This window comes from Leptinotarsa decemlineata, unplaced genomic scaffold, assembly GCF_025532065.1.
Source record: "Leptinotarsa decemlineata unplaced genomic scaffold, Ldec_3_MD MMD2_tig00026374_RagTag_RagTag, whole genome shotgun sequence".
NCBI lineage: Eukaryota > Metazoa > Arthropoda > Insecta > Coleoptera > Chrysomelidae > Leptinotarsa > Leptinotarsa decemlineata.
The window spans coordinates 1,526,905-1,543,922 of record NW_027412710.1 but is presented as its reverse complement, the minus strand read 5'-3'; the positions used below and the strand labels follow the sequence as shown (position 1 = coordinate 1,543,922).

The 17,018-nt window shown below is 33.4% G+C and overlaps 1 protein-coding gene across 3 annotated transcripts in view; it reads left to right on the top strand.

The window, feature by feature from the left end:
- Positions 1-17,018, top strand: part of Efa6 (Exchange factor for Arf 6) — a 221,775-nt gene that overhangs the window by 79,138 nt on the left and 125,619 nt on the right. For all 3 annotated transcript variants that reach the window (XM_074185335.1, XM_074185336.1, XM_074185334.1), the window contains exons 3-4: positions 1,563-1,616; positions 13,349-13,758. In XM_074185335.1, the coding sequence (XP_074041436.1) occupies positions 1,563-1,616; positions 13,349-13,758 (464 nt within the window). The remainder of the gene's footprint in view (positions 1-1,562; positions 1,617-13,348; positions 13,759-17,018) is intronic.

The following is a 17,018-nucleotide window of genomic DNA, read 5'->3' as shown; positions in this document are numbered from 1 at the left end:
TGTGGACTTTGTTTGTTAAATGATGATTATCCTAATTGATTTTTCGGTAATTAACTAGTGGAACCACTACCTGCAAATTAATTTGTCAACAATAGATTAAAAAGCGAACAAATTAATGCAGTTCAATGCATGCAGCTGTGTGATACCTATATTTCTCTCTCCGAGTTTCTATTCCTCTATTCTCTATTCACTTTTTCTCTATCTATTACTCTCTCACTCCGTCTCCACTCTGACGGAGACTCATTCGTGATGAAGATGAATTAATCAATTAATTGATGTATGTAGCCGTTACAACGTGGTAGGAAATCATAATGAAGAAAAGATAAATTATACTTTTTATGTTTTTCACCACTTTCATTTGTAACTAACGGTACTGGAGTTTCGTCCTATAAGGAAATTTTCAAACTTATACAATATATCCTTATAGGACGAAACTGCAGTAACGTTAGTTACAAATAAAAGTGGTGAAAAACATAGAAAGTTACATTTCTCTTTTCTTCATTAATTAATCAATTGATTATAAAAAATTTAATTTTTTTGAGCATTTTAAAAAATTATTTTCTTATAAATACAAGTATTATACTGAAAAACATACACTTATTTATTTGCATGCTATTTCCTGAGCTTTTCAATTAATTAGGTTCAATGAATTATTTTTTTTAATATTGTTTTTGTCATATTAAGCGAATCCCTCTAGATAATCGTCAGATTATGAGACAGCACGTCTAAAACATAAAGATGAACCATATATATCTTAATCTGACGCGCTTGAGTATTTCAAAATGGCGATTTTTTTTTGTACATTATAATAATGGCCGCGAGTTTGCGTCAGATCGAAATCGTCAGATTATTGAATGAGAGCTTTTTTTTGTTGCACTCATTACCCCCTTAGAAAATCTGACGCGCTCGATAAAATTTTGTTCCTTTTCACTTTCAACTCTTACGTACAACCACCCACATCATGCAAACGATCAGATTAACATACCAGCATCATTAAAAATACGTAGGATATTGATGCTATCAATATCTGACGCGCTCGAGTATGTCCATGCAACAGTATTTCTTTACATATTTAAAAATCTATAGCCGCTTCCCCCACCGATGAAAAGGTATATATTATATAACATTTTTTTCTTCTTATCATCTAAGCTTTGCAACCTAATATGTCTGAATGACGCTCGAGTAAATCCCCATTTTTCATCGTGGGCTCCCCTGCTATATGCCTTCACATATTTGAATCCAATTGTGGTTTCTGTATTCTTGAATCAAATTTTAAATGTTCTTAAACTTATTAATTGAAGCTTTAGACGTTGGATCTCTATATTCACGATACATTTTCCTTTTTTTCTTAATCAAACTCACAATAAATGGGGAAAGCATGAAATCTAAATATTTAACATTTTTTCTAAGCGGAACCCAAACGACTTCATCACCAATTAGGGGTTTCATTAGATTATCGAATCAATGGTTGAAACAATTGCTAAGTGGTGATTTGGATTTATATACGCTTTTTATTTTCGTATTACATATCAAGTAACTTTTCAACTAACTTTTTTTTTCAGTTTTAAAATGTCTCCGGCTGTCTACAGATCCTGTTACTCTAAAAATTAAACGAGGTAAGAACCATTTTTATTTAATGTTTTTTCATTCTAGACATCATTTTGTAAAACTTGTTCGTTTGTGGTGAATAGATTCTTACTAAACATCAAAATGGCAATGAATTGAAACCATATACAGTGTCACCATTAAAGTGCGCACCATATGGAAAACTTCTTTTTTGAAAAGTTTCAATGAAGTCTAACTTCGGCACTTGGTTTGTGCTTTAAATTTAACTTAAAATGATGCGGCCAACTGCGATCCACTGACGTTCAGTGTTTGTCAAATTCAACTTTTTTTTTGAAAAAAATTGAAAAAGTTCATTTCTAGATCGAATTTAACAAAAAATTACTTGAAAAAGTTGTGTCTACGGCAATTTTATATCCATATGCCAAATTTTATGCAACTAGGATAAAGTTAACGTTTTGCTTATTTTTGACAGATATCCCCTTTATTTTAAAAAACAAGTTCGGTTAATTGTCATCAATTCATGTATACATAACAAACTCATCATGGAGTTTAACTTTTCTGATAAAAGTGATAACTCAAAATTGTGGAAAACTGTAGGAGAAATTTGTGGGAAAAAAGGCCAATAAATAAAATAACACATATAAATATAACAGGAAGGTCCTCGGATAATATTCCTGAAATTGCTGATAATTTTAATGGCCACTACATCAATATAGGCAAAAAATTAGCAAGCAAAACAAAAGTCGACCCAAATTATAAATGTCCGAGAAGAAATATCAATAATCATATGTCAGTGTTTTTATTTCCTACCGATTCCACCGAAATAAAAAATATAATTCTATCGTTGAAAAACAGAAAAGCGATGGGGGTCGATGGAATAATGGCTGAACTTTCGAAAAATACAATTCTATTCATAGCCCAACCATTAGTATATTTAATAAATAAATCTTTCATAGACGGTATTTTTCCATCCACGCTGAAATTAACACCAGTGATCCCAATTTATAAAAACGGCGTTCAAAATGAACCTATAAACTATCGACCAATATCACTGATCACTTCTGTAGCCAAAATTTTCGAAAAAATTATAAAAATACGACTATCGTCCTACCTCAAAAAATATAACATTCTTTCCTGTAGACAATATGGTTTTCGAGAAGGTGTGTCGACCTAAGATGCTGTTCTAGACCTAACAACTGTGCATCTATATGTGTCTTCATAGACCTGTCAAAGGCTTTTGACGCAGTTAGCCACCCACTCCTTCTCAAATCACTTGAAAACATAGTTATAAGAGAAACACACTAAAGCTGTTTCAGAGTTACCTGATAAACAGAAAGCAATGCGTAAAAATTGGAAACCACAAAAGTCTATACAAACATATAGAATATGGTGTGCCCCAGGGAACTACCCTGGGCCCAATTCTTTTCAATATTTACCTCGATGACTTATTCTCAGTTCCAACAATAGGAATAATTTTCACATATGTTGATGACACAGCCATTTTTTATGAGGACACCACCTGGTCTTCCCTGAAGAATAAAGTAGAGGTTGATCTCGGAAATATCAGATTAATTAAACTCCTCACAATAAATTTCAGCAAAACGTACTACCTACCAATTTATGCTTCTGCGCACTACTCACCATCTTTTACTTCCCTCAATATGTCCAGCTTGTTTAATATCACACCTGTTGAACAGTTTAAATATCTCGGGATTGTTTTAGATGACCAACTCAAATGGGAATCCCTCAAAACCTATGTAATAAAAAACTCCAATTACGGGATACTGGCATGGGGATCAGCTGGGAAGACCACTATGAAAAAACTGATAATAACACAAAAAAGAATCCTTGAAATAATTTTCAAAAACATAAGGAATCCAGTTTTTTAACTGTCTCAGATCAGTCAATTCGAAATTGGTATGAACCTACCTTAGAAAAAGTTACAATTTGTATACATTGAGGTATTGGTCTCTAACGTACAACAGTACACATTAATATTTTTTGATAGTTTGCTTTGGAAAAAAAAAAATAAACCAATTATTTAACGTCAGACTTTCGTTGGTGGTTTTGACTGATTGTGATAGCTACCAATTATTATAGAATAATGTCAAGATTAGGTTACAGTAATGAAGATTTCTTGAATTTATTAATAATTTATGGTGAGTGCAATAGAATTGCAAGTAGAACATGCCGAGTATTTCATGAAAGATATCCACAACTTCCTGAGCCAAATATTAATGTGATGAATCGACTACTAAAAAACTGAAGATTGAATGGAACCTTTCGTCCAAAAACCATTCGTAAGAAGACTAAAGTGGATGATGATGACAATGGTATAACAGTTTTGGGATACTTTCATGCATTTCCAAATGCTTCTCTGCACGAGGCTGAAAGTGAGATAGGTATACCCTACGTGACAATTTGTCGAATTCTTAATAAGCATAAATGGCATCCCTATAAGTTCTACTGTGTCCAACATTTGAAAGAGACTGATTTACCTCGTAGAGTGGAATTCTTTGAATGGTTACTTGTCAAGACTCAAGAGGATGAACATTTCCTTGGCAATATCATATGGATAGATGAGGCCAAGTTCACAAAAAATGGAGTTTTCAATAGACACAACAGTCTCTATTGGGCGCCAGAAAATCCCCATGTTGTCCGCCAAGGGGGTTTTCAAGAAAGATGGCAATTCACTGTATTTTGTGCCATAAAGAATGAGTCAATTTTTTATATCGAGTTTTATGATGATAATTTGAATGCATCAAAATATGAAGATTTACTGAGGAATGGAATTCAAATGATTTTAAATAATAGACCAAATGGATGGTGCTCCACCCCATAATTCTCATTGTCAGCGAAGCTTCAACCGAAATCTTCAAAGACAGATGGATTAATGAACCTTTTCGCTGGCCTCCTAGAACACCAGATGGCAATCCATTAGATTATTTCGTGTGGGGTTTCATTAAAAATATGGTTTACTCTACTCCAATAACAACAATGGAAGATATGAAATCGAGAGTTACAACTGCTTTCAATAGTTTGACTCCAGACTTGATCAGAAGCGCTACACATGACAATATTTTGAAGAGATTACATGTTTGTTTAAGTAGAGGTGGAGATGTGTTTGAACATATTCTGAAATACACTGACGATTAAATTAACTCATTAATTTATGGGTTTATTATTTTCAGTTCGTGTTTCAGCGTTAATAAAACTATTGTTTCAAGAGAAGTTTCATTCGATGGTTGAGGAGTATTTTAATAATTATCTTTTCATTGTATTATCTGTGACTAATTGAGAAACATCCAACGAAATCTGTTTTACAAAAATGAGTGATGAACAAGGAAACCATGTCAATTTCCGTTTGAAACAGTTTATCTCGAAAACGGTTCAAAATAGAAATAATATTATCTGAACAAAGTTTTCTAAAATTGGATGTAGAGCTCCAAAATGTTGAAATATACAGGGTATTCTATTTGAAAAAATTGAGTTTCACTCATTTTTTCATGAGATCAAAGTATCTGCATTTTTTGAAGACCCTGTATGAGGCAAATGAAAATATGACTCGGAGTGAAGATCCTCATAATATCACTCCACTCCATTTCAAATTTGATCGTTTTAGTGCAAGAGAGTTCAAGATTATCAGCATTTATTAAAGTTCGTGTTTGTTGAAAAAAATATCGAAATTAATTTATATCTTCTAAACGGTAATAGGGAAATAGTATATGAATTTGTTGACAAAGTGATAATGAATCATAATATGATATGATATACGGGGTGTTGTATTTGAAAAATCAAAGAAGCCGTTACTTTATAGTAGAAGCGACAACGCCGCTTCGTCTAAAATATTTTAGGCGTGTAGGTCATATTGACTTATGCATACTGTGAAATTTTCAGATTGATCCGTTGAATAGTTTGCCAGAAACGGCTAATTAACGCTCATCATTAAAAGCCCTGTATAAGACCATTATACAACCACATTTCGAATATTGTCCCACTCTTATATACACAGATCATTTGAATAAAATGAGAACCCTACAAAAACTACAGAATCGCGCAATGAGGATTATTTTGAGATGTGACAGGAGTTCCCATATATCTTTAATGTTAAATACTCTAGAATGGTTATCTACCCTCATATTTTGACAAATTTTTAATAATCAAGTCCATCAGTATAATACTAGAATGTATGTATATAAATAATCAAACAAAAACTTACTAAAACATTAATTTTTAAATGATTTATTAAGTATAACACTCTACTTGAAAATGTAGTCTTCTCTAACAGTCTTATTCTGTTCAAAAGAAATCTATTAGACTATTTAAGATACCATTAATGTGATACCAAATTATTATGTGTAATTTTTTTTGTATTTTCAATTATCGTAGGTAAGACTACTTACCTATTATTAACCATTATTATTAACTATTATTAACAAATATTAGTAGATCTTTTTTCTAGTATTTATATGCATATTAATCTTAACATTATTATCATTGTTGTATATTAGGATGTATCATATTTGAATAAAGCATTTCATTTACGTTTATACATGTTTTTGAACTTTTTTAGAACATTTTCTATATTTACATTGTATTTTTTGGACTTTTGTCAATAAGATGCAAATCTTCGGACAATAAAGTATATTTTGATTTGATTTGATGCATTCACATCAGTTTTCTGACTATGCACATGAGATACGGTATACACAAGTAATTATAATTTAAAATTCTTCTCGCCACGTTAAAAAAGAAATATCTTGTTTAACTGCAATCGAATACTCTATTGCCAACAAAACACATATTTTATTTCATCATATACTCGATATCAAATTGAAACATTAGATCTATTGCGTTTTATAAAATTACTAGTTTCTTATAAGATCTTAATGAATCATTGCATTAATCACGCTTCCATGAAACACCACTCGAATTGAGACTACACGAAAAGTTTGTCTACCATTCTTACAGTATATTTTAGTGAGGATGGATCAGAGGGAATTGTTTTCTATCCGACGAGTTGGGTAAATTTGCAAGTGTTAAAGTTGTTAATTGTTAGCAACATATCAAGAAATCACGGCCATAACTATTTGAATATTACTGGAGTTTTATCCCAACACCAAACCGTTATTTTAACACCTCGACACGTGTTTCGATCCCCAAGAGTCGGGAAAAAACTCCAGAAATATTCATTTTTACACCGAAGGTTCCAAACAGTGCATCATGTAACTAATGTTTATAGAATAAATACTTGTGAGTAAGTAGTTTTTTAAAAGGAAATCCTCTGCAGCCAAGTGTAAAGATAGGCAACAAACACCAATCAATGTTAAATTTGATCTCAAATTGGATACCAAGCATTGTCCTTTTGAAAGAAAATGGCCTAATTTTCTCAAAAAGATTGAAAACGAAAAAATAATAATTGTAGCCATTACTGATGAATACGAATGATTGAACAATGAATAGTTGAACAATTTTCACAAACATGTTTGTGAAAATATTATTGTTATTAATTTTCATCAGTCGGGTAAGTCCATTAATAAATTATAATTCCATGTTTAACGGAAACTCATGCAACTAAAGATATTGATTCAAATGAACTTTATATTATAGGATATACATTTATTTTCACAGTTGACATACTGGAGGTGGATGAATTCAAATCCAAATATCAGTGAATGTGTCATATAATTTTTTTTATATTAGGTATTGATACCTAATATGCTATACACCACATGCTGTTCATGCAGACTTTGTAAACAATTTTTAGATCGACGTGTTCTTAAGAATACATGTATTGTTGTCATTAATGACTTAAGTGATAATTTTAGGGAAGAAAGGAAGAAAGAAATGCGTTTTACAGTGGGATTGCACTCGTTCATAGTTAACTGAAGCAAAGTTTGCCGATTTTAATATATTGGATGGTAAATTTTCGTTATGTGGACACCCGGCGATTTTGAAAAAATTTTTGCGTGTACTTACGTATTTTGATGCGTAGATTACGAATCCGAAAGAAAAAAGCGGCGCTCTCCCTTATTTAAAAATTTACGGCCCTTCAAAGTTCAGAAAAGGGCAACTTTTCAGCCTTCATTTTCACCAAATAAACTATTTAAAAACACAAGCATTTATTCACTAGGTCACCTTTACACCTTATTCCTCCTTCTTTAACACTTTTCACTTCAATAATCAACATTTTTCTTATAAAAATGTGAAAAAATTTACGGAGCTGCTTTTTGGTTACATATCACTGTATTTTACGTTTTTAAGGTTAATGATATGATTGGTACGACTGATGCAGTCAATATTCCTAAAGTAATTCAAATGTTTTTTGCCTTCATTCTTTAGCTCGTAAATTGGTTTTTGGCACTTTTCTTAAAATTACAACAAATGTACTGAGCTTTTTTCTTCGGTATTTTCATAATCCGCTTTCTATTGCATCTAAACCATAAAGTGTCATAATTTAATTTGCACTCTTCATTGCAATTAGTACAACGTATTGTTGCTGCAGACACTCCTACTTGAACCAAATATAGAATTATATTATTTCTTACTACTAAATTATGAATTTCGTTCAAATTCATTTTGTATTTTTCTTTCACGTCAAACTAAAAATTCAAATCTACGAATTTAAAATAGTAGGTGACGACAAATACCAACCGCTTTTTTCTGAAATGTCACTAGTATCTACCTACAAATATCAGAGTGTCACCAGGAGAAGCATTCGTTTTTTATAAGAAAAATGTTGATTATTGAAGTGAAAAGTGTCAAAGAAGGAGGAATAAGGTGTAAAGGTGACCTAGTGAATAAATGCTTGTGTTTTTAAATAGTTTATTTGGTGAAAATGAAGGCTGAAAAGTTGCCCTTTTCTGAACTTTGAAGGGCCGTAACTTTTTAAATAAGGGAGAGCGCCGCTTTTTTCTTTCGGATTCGTAATCTACGCATCAAAATACGTAAGTACAGTCAAAAATTTTTTCAAAATCGCCGGGTGTCCACATAACGAAAATTTACCAAAAAGTCTATATGAACTTGTGTCCGAAAATGATTCGTTTCGGAGATACGGGGTGTTGAAATTGAATTTTTTTGTTCGCTTTTTAAAAATAATTCTAGCAAAAAATAAGTTATTTGCAAGAAATTCGGTATCCGGTGTTTTTTGACGTGGGAAATCACAATTTCGTATTAATTTTTATGTAACATCTAGAGGGCGCTGCGTACGTTGTCATTATTTATTTCAAATTGCCCTAACTTTTTTGACAGTAAACTGGAGGTGACAACGCTAGAGGTGATCGTTTTCGAGATATTTACAATTTTCTATATCGATGCATATTACTTAGCTCCTAGGGCGCTAAGTGAAGTTGCTGAGAACATTACAAAAACTAAGTATGTGGTGGAGCTCGTCAAAATAAACAACTTTTTCCTGTAAAATGATTAAAGAAAAATGATTCTTTTTCGAAATACAGATTGTTGAAATATTTCAAAACATGGTAGGTTTTTGTCATAAGTTTTTTGCAATTTTAGTTATTTTCATCAAACTTTATACGCAGTATACCCGTACAGACTTCTTCTAAACTGAGCATTATCGAACTGCTTATTCGATCCAAATTTAAAAAAATTGTCAGGTTTAATTATTCAATTAGAATGTGCTACATTTCGGAGTTTGTGAAAAAAAAACAATTCGGAGAAGAACTATGTTATTTATTAGAAGAATAAACATATAAAAATTGAACGAAACAACTATTACAACAACTGTTCAAAGTGACGACCCCCAACAGTAATACAAGCTTCTGCTGTCCTCATCAAAGAATTCCGCTTCCGTTGAAAAATGCCCGGAGTGTTTTTCATCGTTTCGCAGCAAGCTATGATGCGATCCCTCAACATTTCCTCGTTTTCAATGGGGCTAGCATAAACTAGTGATTTTAGGTGTCCCCAAAAGAAAAAATCGAAGGGATTGAGGCCCGGTGACCTCGGGGGCCAATGCTCAGTGCCTCCTCCTCCTCCTATCCATCGTTGGGGATATGCTACGTCTAAAAAATTTTTTGCTATCAAGCTAAAATAAGCAGGAGCTCTATCGTGCATAAACCAAGAGTGATTTTGGAGACCAATGGGAACATCTTCCATAAGTTAGGGATATCGTGTTCTAAAAAATGTAGGTAAGCATCTCCATTCAAACGTAAGGGGAAAAAATAGGGCCCAATTAAATAATCCCCAATTATGCCTACCCATACATTAAAAGAGAATCTGTATTGGAAATGAGTTTGCGTTATCGCATGTGGGTTATCTTCCGCCCAGATGTGGTTGTTATGGAAGTTCATGATACCGTTTCTTGAAAAATTAGCCTCATCTGTGAAGAGGATTTTCGATAAAATTTGTGGATGTTGTTCGACTTTTCTTTGAAGCCATTGAGCAAATTCGATACGTGGTTGGAAATCACGTAGCGTAAGTGCCTGGACACGCTGAATATGATAAGAATATAATTGCTGTTCCTTTAAAATTCTGTAAACTGTCATGTGACTCACATTTAAAGTTTGACTAATTTTTCTTGTACTTGTCTTTGGATGTTCACTGATTTCTTCGAAAACCGCCTCCTCCAATTCTACAATTCTTGTAATTCGTGGCCGTATCACTGCAAAATTTGTTTCAAAGCTTCCAGATTCGGAAAGTCGCCGGAAAAGATTTGCAAATGTCGCTGCACAAGGAGTCACGCGTTGGGGATACCTTTCTTGATAGATGCTTCTGGCCTCGCTTGAATTTCCATCAGCCAAGCCGTATGCAAAAGCCATATCAGCCATTTCAGCATTCGTAGAGTCGGGCATGGTATCAAAAAAATCACTTTATGAACTCCGAACTGTGAATTTGTCAATTACTACTTAAAAATGTGACAGCGAACTTCTATTTTTATGAATAAACTTTCATAGCCTACTCGATTTAATTAACTCAATTTGCAAGCGATTTGAAATCAAATTTGGTTCCAAAGTAATATGCATCGATATAGAAAATTGTAAAAATCTCGAAAACTATCATCTCCAGCGTTGTACCTTTTTTTACTTGGAAAAGGTGTGGGAACTAGGTTTTTTCATGGAAAGTACCAAAAGTTTTCTGTCAAAAAAGTTAGGGCAATTTGAAATAAATAATGACAGCGTGCGCAGCGCCCTCTAGATGTTACCACACGTCAAAAAAACCGGGTACCGAATTTCGTGCAAATAACTTATTTTTTGCAAGAGTTGTTTTCAAAAAGCGAACAAAAAAATTAAATTTCAACACCCCGTATCTCCGAAACGAATTATTTTCGGACACAAGTTCATATAGACTTTTTTCTTAAAATTGTTTCAGGAATACGTCACTTGAATATTTTAACGTACTTATGTTACACCCTGTATATTATTACATTAGACCATTTATAAAAATAATAAATCTTGTCGCGAGATGTACCTGTGTGGAAATAAATAAATATAGCAGACAGAGTATCCAAAGAATAATTAAAAATTACAAATTCCACCCGTATCGCATTCAACTACATCAACAGCTCTTTGAAGAAGATTATGATCGACGACTGAATTTTTGTTTATGGGTATTAGAAAAGTTTGGTGATGAAGAAAAATATTTTTGATTATGTGCTTTTTTCCGACGAGTCGACTCTCCATAACAACGAATTAGTTAACAGACATAACTTTCACTACTTCAGTGACGAAAACCCTAATATTTTTAGAACCCTTGATCACCAGCACAGACGGTCTGTTAATGTGTGGGGTGGAATAATTGGAACACAAGTAGTAGATCCTTATTTTTTGATGGTCATTTGAACGACGTCATGTTTTTCGAATTTATTAGGGATAATTTGCCTATGCTGTTGGAAAGTATACCTCTTAATATTCGTCAACGGATGTGGATGCAGCTAGATGGTGCTCCTGCACACTTTGATAGACGTGTTAGAAACGAGTTAGATCGACAATATCCAAATAGATGGATAGGACGAGGAGGTCTACAGAACTGGCCAGCCAGATCTCTGGACCTCACAAGTCCCGACTATTTTTTTTGGGGATATATCAAAAGTATTGTTCACGATATACAATGCCAACGACACCTCAGGATATGAAAGTGCGAATAAGAAGAGCGTTTCGTTCAGCACTCATTTCAAGAAAGAGTTGCCTATGCATTTTGAGCATTTATTGAAATAATTAACTATTTAGGATTCTTATTTTTTCGATTAAATGACTTCAAGAATTTTTTTTGCTTTTTATAACAATACAGGGTGTTCCGTTTTCAAGATGAAAAAATTACGTATAAGTAAAATATAAAATCGACTTTTGTGTAAAAACCAGAAGAGATAGGTATAGGGAACCCTAATATAGTTTTCAAGGAAATCTACTTTTGCCTCAAATTACGCCACCAAATACGGGGTGTTCCATTCAACTTTAAGAAGTTATTTAATAAAATGTGTGTCCAAATTTTAAGGACATTTTTTTCACACTCGGAATAATATTGCATTAAAAATTTCATGTGGTAGTTAACTTTAACCTTTGAGCTAAGCAGTACATTTAATCATGAGCAGCTCGTTACACGTTACAGGGTGAACACAATTTTTAAATTATGGTCTGTATTTTTTAATTTCTCGAAATTTCTCAGAAACGGTCAGTTTTAAGTATGGAAAATATAATAGTAACTCACCTTCATTTCGTCCGTAGTATCTAAAAATATAAAAAAATATAGGGTGTTCCATAAGAAAAAATATAACTTTGTTATGTAACTTTTTTGGGAGTCACGCTGTATATTTCAAAATAATTTTGGAATATGCTCCTCATGGAACCACATATACCTGTGCTGGAAGTTTTTCCCTAACTCTCTTTATTTCTCGAGGAAATACCGAGGCGAATGTGGTGGGCCAACCTGTATATTGTCGCTTGCGTCTATTAGAAGTTTTCATCTGGATATGAACCCGGCTAGACATGTTCGGGGATTAAACAAATTTTTTGAAAATTGCTTTGCAGTATAAACCACCCCTTAGACGGGTGCCAAGTGAATCATCTCTTAGTATATCATTCTTCGGTCTATTCGAAATGTCAATACCGAAATTTCAAAATTTTCGTTCAGATATAAAATAGCCTTTGAACGGAATTATCTCTCGGTATATCGTTCTTCGGTCTATTCTGTTAAAAAAAAATCTGTTTTAAAATCTGTTTTTCCGTTAATCAGCTGTCGCCCCCATACGAACGACAACTCTCAGAAGATGGGAAACTTGTTCAAGTTAAGGACTAACGAGGTCTTAACTTTTAACGTTTGATTCCTAACACGTTTCGAAGTGTTTATACCGAATATGAACCTGGTTACACGTTTTTATAGATATAAATCGAATAAATGAAAATTTCGTTCAAATATAAACCACCACTCAGACGACTCCCAAATGAATCATCTTTTGGTAAATTGTTCTTTGTTGTACTCGGAGTGTCTATACCGAATATGAACCCTGGCTGAACATTTTTGAGAATACAAACCGAATTTTTGAAAATGTTGTCAAGTAAAAACCATTGCCTAATTCCATCACAAAATATGCCGTCTCTTGACATTCGATTGTTAAATTGAGCAAACTATTAGTTGTGGTACAATTCTATTTCACATTATATATGAATTTTATGAAGACAAATATTTTTTATTCATTCCCAACGCCACTGATGTTTTAGTTGCTAGATAATAATGTCTGCTGGCATCACAATGGTCGTTTCATTGAATAATTTTCTTTCTTTCTATTTTATGTGGGCTCGAAAATTCAATCAACTAATTTTATTTTTGACAGATCCGAAAATAAAAGCGACTGTTCGCAAACACCTCCTCACTGGTGGCGGAGGCGATATCAGAGACAAAACAGCCAAAACCCCCTCTCTACACTCCTCTAGTGCAGCCTCTCTGTCGGCCAGACCTGAACCTTCTATCCACAAGACTCATCATCATGCTTCACGAGCTGGTGCGGCTACTACGAATGGAAGTTATGTTGAACCAGAACGCGAACCTTTACTCGGAAACCATCTTCAGGAAGTTCAATCGCTCGAAGAGAATGAGAGATTGCAATGGCAACCGTTAGCTGGTAATGAGAATAAATCGAAGGGGCAACCAAAGTTTGAAGCGTACATGATGACCGGAGAGCATATTTTGAATATATCACGGATACCTCCCATTAACACCATCGTGCCCAAGCAACAGAAAAAGGTGAGTGAGCACTTCAATTTCAAATTGCTGATTGAAAAGATATGTATGAGTAATAAAACAAGTGTACACTTGAAGTTGGCGTATAAACGGGTTGACAAACCAGAGAAGTCACTTGCAACTCACTTGAATATTTAGCCCAACAGGTGGCAACAAGTTTTTTCCACATAATTTCAAAGAATTCGGAACCCATCCTTTACTTCCTCCGCAATGCACAATGATTAGTAGCCCTTTGTTTGCAGGCATGTTAGGCGTACACGTTCTCGAACCATCAGTCCACCCTTTCGTAGCTGTGTCGTGAGTGTCATACCAAGTTTCGTTCAAATGCCGTTGTTCTTGTCTATATTAAGTTATTTGTTCTAAATATTTGTTACGCAATTCCACTATTCATCTACTTTTCATGACTGCTTGACGTTTGTTTATTATTTCAAATCTAAATCTTAGTTTCTTTATCCAATTCTGAAGAGTTTTGTCACAGCAGCTCACGTTATGGCCGGAAGTATTCAATTTCTTCCTTATGATTTTAATTGTAGGAATCTCATTGCTTTTGAAACAGTACGTATATTGTTTTTTTAGTAATTTTATTAGATGAACATCTAAAGGTTTTGGTAATCCCGCATCAAATCGCGTCTTGCGTTCATAAGGTTAGTTTTTGACTATTTTACGTACAGTTGAGGAAGGAATTTCGGTCAAATCTGATGTTGTTCACCAGCGCTATTGGAATCACTACACAGGAAAAAGTCTGCGTTGTTATCACACTCGTTATTACTATTAGTACTTGTCCAAGGACGCCACATTTTAAACAACTAACAAAAATTTTAAGTAATTATAACTTCACCAATATCGAATTTCAACACTCAAATCGCGATCGTTCCTGAACTGAACATTGACAACACGACTCTTCTAACCATCCTCGCCAAATTTAATGTTATGACTCTTCAGCCAATCATAAAACTCTGTTAGTACCGCGAATTCTTCAGTCCACGTGGACTAATTCGTAGCGGCATTAATTCTTTGTATTGATTTTTTTGACCTTTGAGTTCGCCAATAGCTTTAAGAATTACTATATCGGTTACTTCGACTATACCTACAACTGATGTGGTTTTATGATTTTATTAGTTTCCTATTCACCCTGTGTGTATGTGTGTTTGTGCGCGTTTGCCACTATTTTTGTTGTAACAAGCGCGAACGAGTATCAAAATCGGGGGTGCGGGCGTCTGGGTGGGAGAAGCAGACTGTCAGTCGTAGCGCAAACATCGGAGCAACCTTCATTTGTTTTGTGATTTTTCGCGTTTTCATAATATTTTTGTGGACTGAACAATATTGTTTTACGCTGCTTAATAGGTCTCAAACGGTTCCAACAACTCATCAGCAACTTTACAAAAACTTTCCTCTTGGCAGCAAGGATCGTAAAGAAAAACTTCATGCATACCTCAGTTCTCACAAAAAAAAAGCACAAAATTTCTAGTTCGTTGCATAAGCGAGCAATAAAAATACACAGATGCAGCGCTACATCTGTGTTCCTTTTACTCCCGTAAAAGGAACCTTGCTACGCCATAGCGCTTGATGAATCCTTTGATATTGATGATGAACAAATGTCTATTTTCGTAAGATTTCTTAATATTGAGTGTCAGATTTTTAGGGAAGAGTTGCTAGCAATATTCCCGAATGTTTGTCGAAAATTACTCCCAAAAGTTTCACCTCATCACTACAAGTTATTTCTTTTTCTGTATTTTTGAATAGCACAGGTAACCTTTGTTTGGAGCGCCCAAAAAATACTGTGACTGTTTTGTTGTTTTGTTATGATTCAGTAACAGACAATTCTTTTCAGACAAACGAATATCTTCATAAATCTTTTCAGTTTTACTCAGTAGCATGTCTATGCTTTTTTCAAAAATTAGTAAATTGGTATCATCTGCATAACACACTATTTCTATATGGTGGTTTCTTTCCATTAGACGAATTATATCATTTACAAATTTATTGAAAGGTCCCAATTAAGATCCTTGAGGTACACCTCGATTTATTTCACAGTAACTACTCAGAACTTCATTCAGTCTAACAGCCTGACTTCTGCCATTCAAATATGATTCAAGGTTGTCTACAAGATATTTTTGACAATCACTCAGAGCAGATTATGTGCTCATATTTTTACAGAATCCATGTTGATTTCTGGATAACAGTCTCTAACTCCACAAGAATGATGAGAGTTGATTAGTGATGTCCATTTCAATGAGTTTAGAGTATATATATATATATATATATTGGGAATGCATCCCCAACATTATTCCGTATTTCTCCTTAACTAGTCATTCTAGACTACCCATCGCTTTTTATATATATATATATATATATATATATATATATATATATACATACATACATACATACATACATACATACAGCAAAATGGATTAACGGGGTCTCGCAGTCAAAAAATTGATACTTACAAGATCTGATAAAGGCAACGTAACAGTAATTATGAAAAAATCTGATTATATTGAGAAATCTCTTGAGATTATTAATGATAATTAATATCAATTTTTTTATTTGGTTCATAACAAAGTTACAGCTTTAGAACATGTCACAAAATACCATCAAATTAACATATGATAAAAGTAAAATATAAAGTCTTCAGAAGATACAGTGCAATAAAAATAATAATACAGTACATACATACAATCGTGAAAGGCATCTTTCTCTCCCGGGAGTGAATGGAAAAAGTCATTAATACCATATAGGGGATTTTCCGTAAGTAATGTCTTTAAATGTTTTTTTAAATTTACTATAGTTCAGAGAACGTACTGTAAGAGGTAGGGCATTGTACATTTTAATATCAATAGTATCGTCCATTCTTTGTAACCGGGTTTGAGGTAAAATCAAATTATCGTTATTTCTAGTATTGTGACCGTGTATATCGGATACAACAGAGTAACTATTAATGTTTTGTTTGACATATAGTAACTTTACAAAAATTATCAGAGAGTAAAGTGTCATTATTTTCAACGTTTTAAAGATTGGTTTGCAGGAGTCTTCAAAATTAGCTCCTATGATACATCTTACAGCCCTCTTCTGAATGATGAATATAGCATTTAAATGAAACTGAGCTGCCGAGCTCCAGACAGATAAGCCATATCTAATAACACAACACAACAAAAAAATATTTTTCTAATGTTTCCTACACTAAATTAGTCAATTTCTACTAATTTTGGGGTGATAAAAACGAAAATAACAATGAAAAAATTTTATTAGCTCTGGTTTTT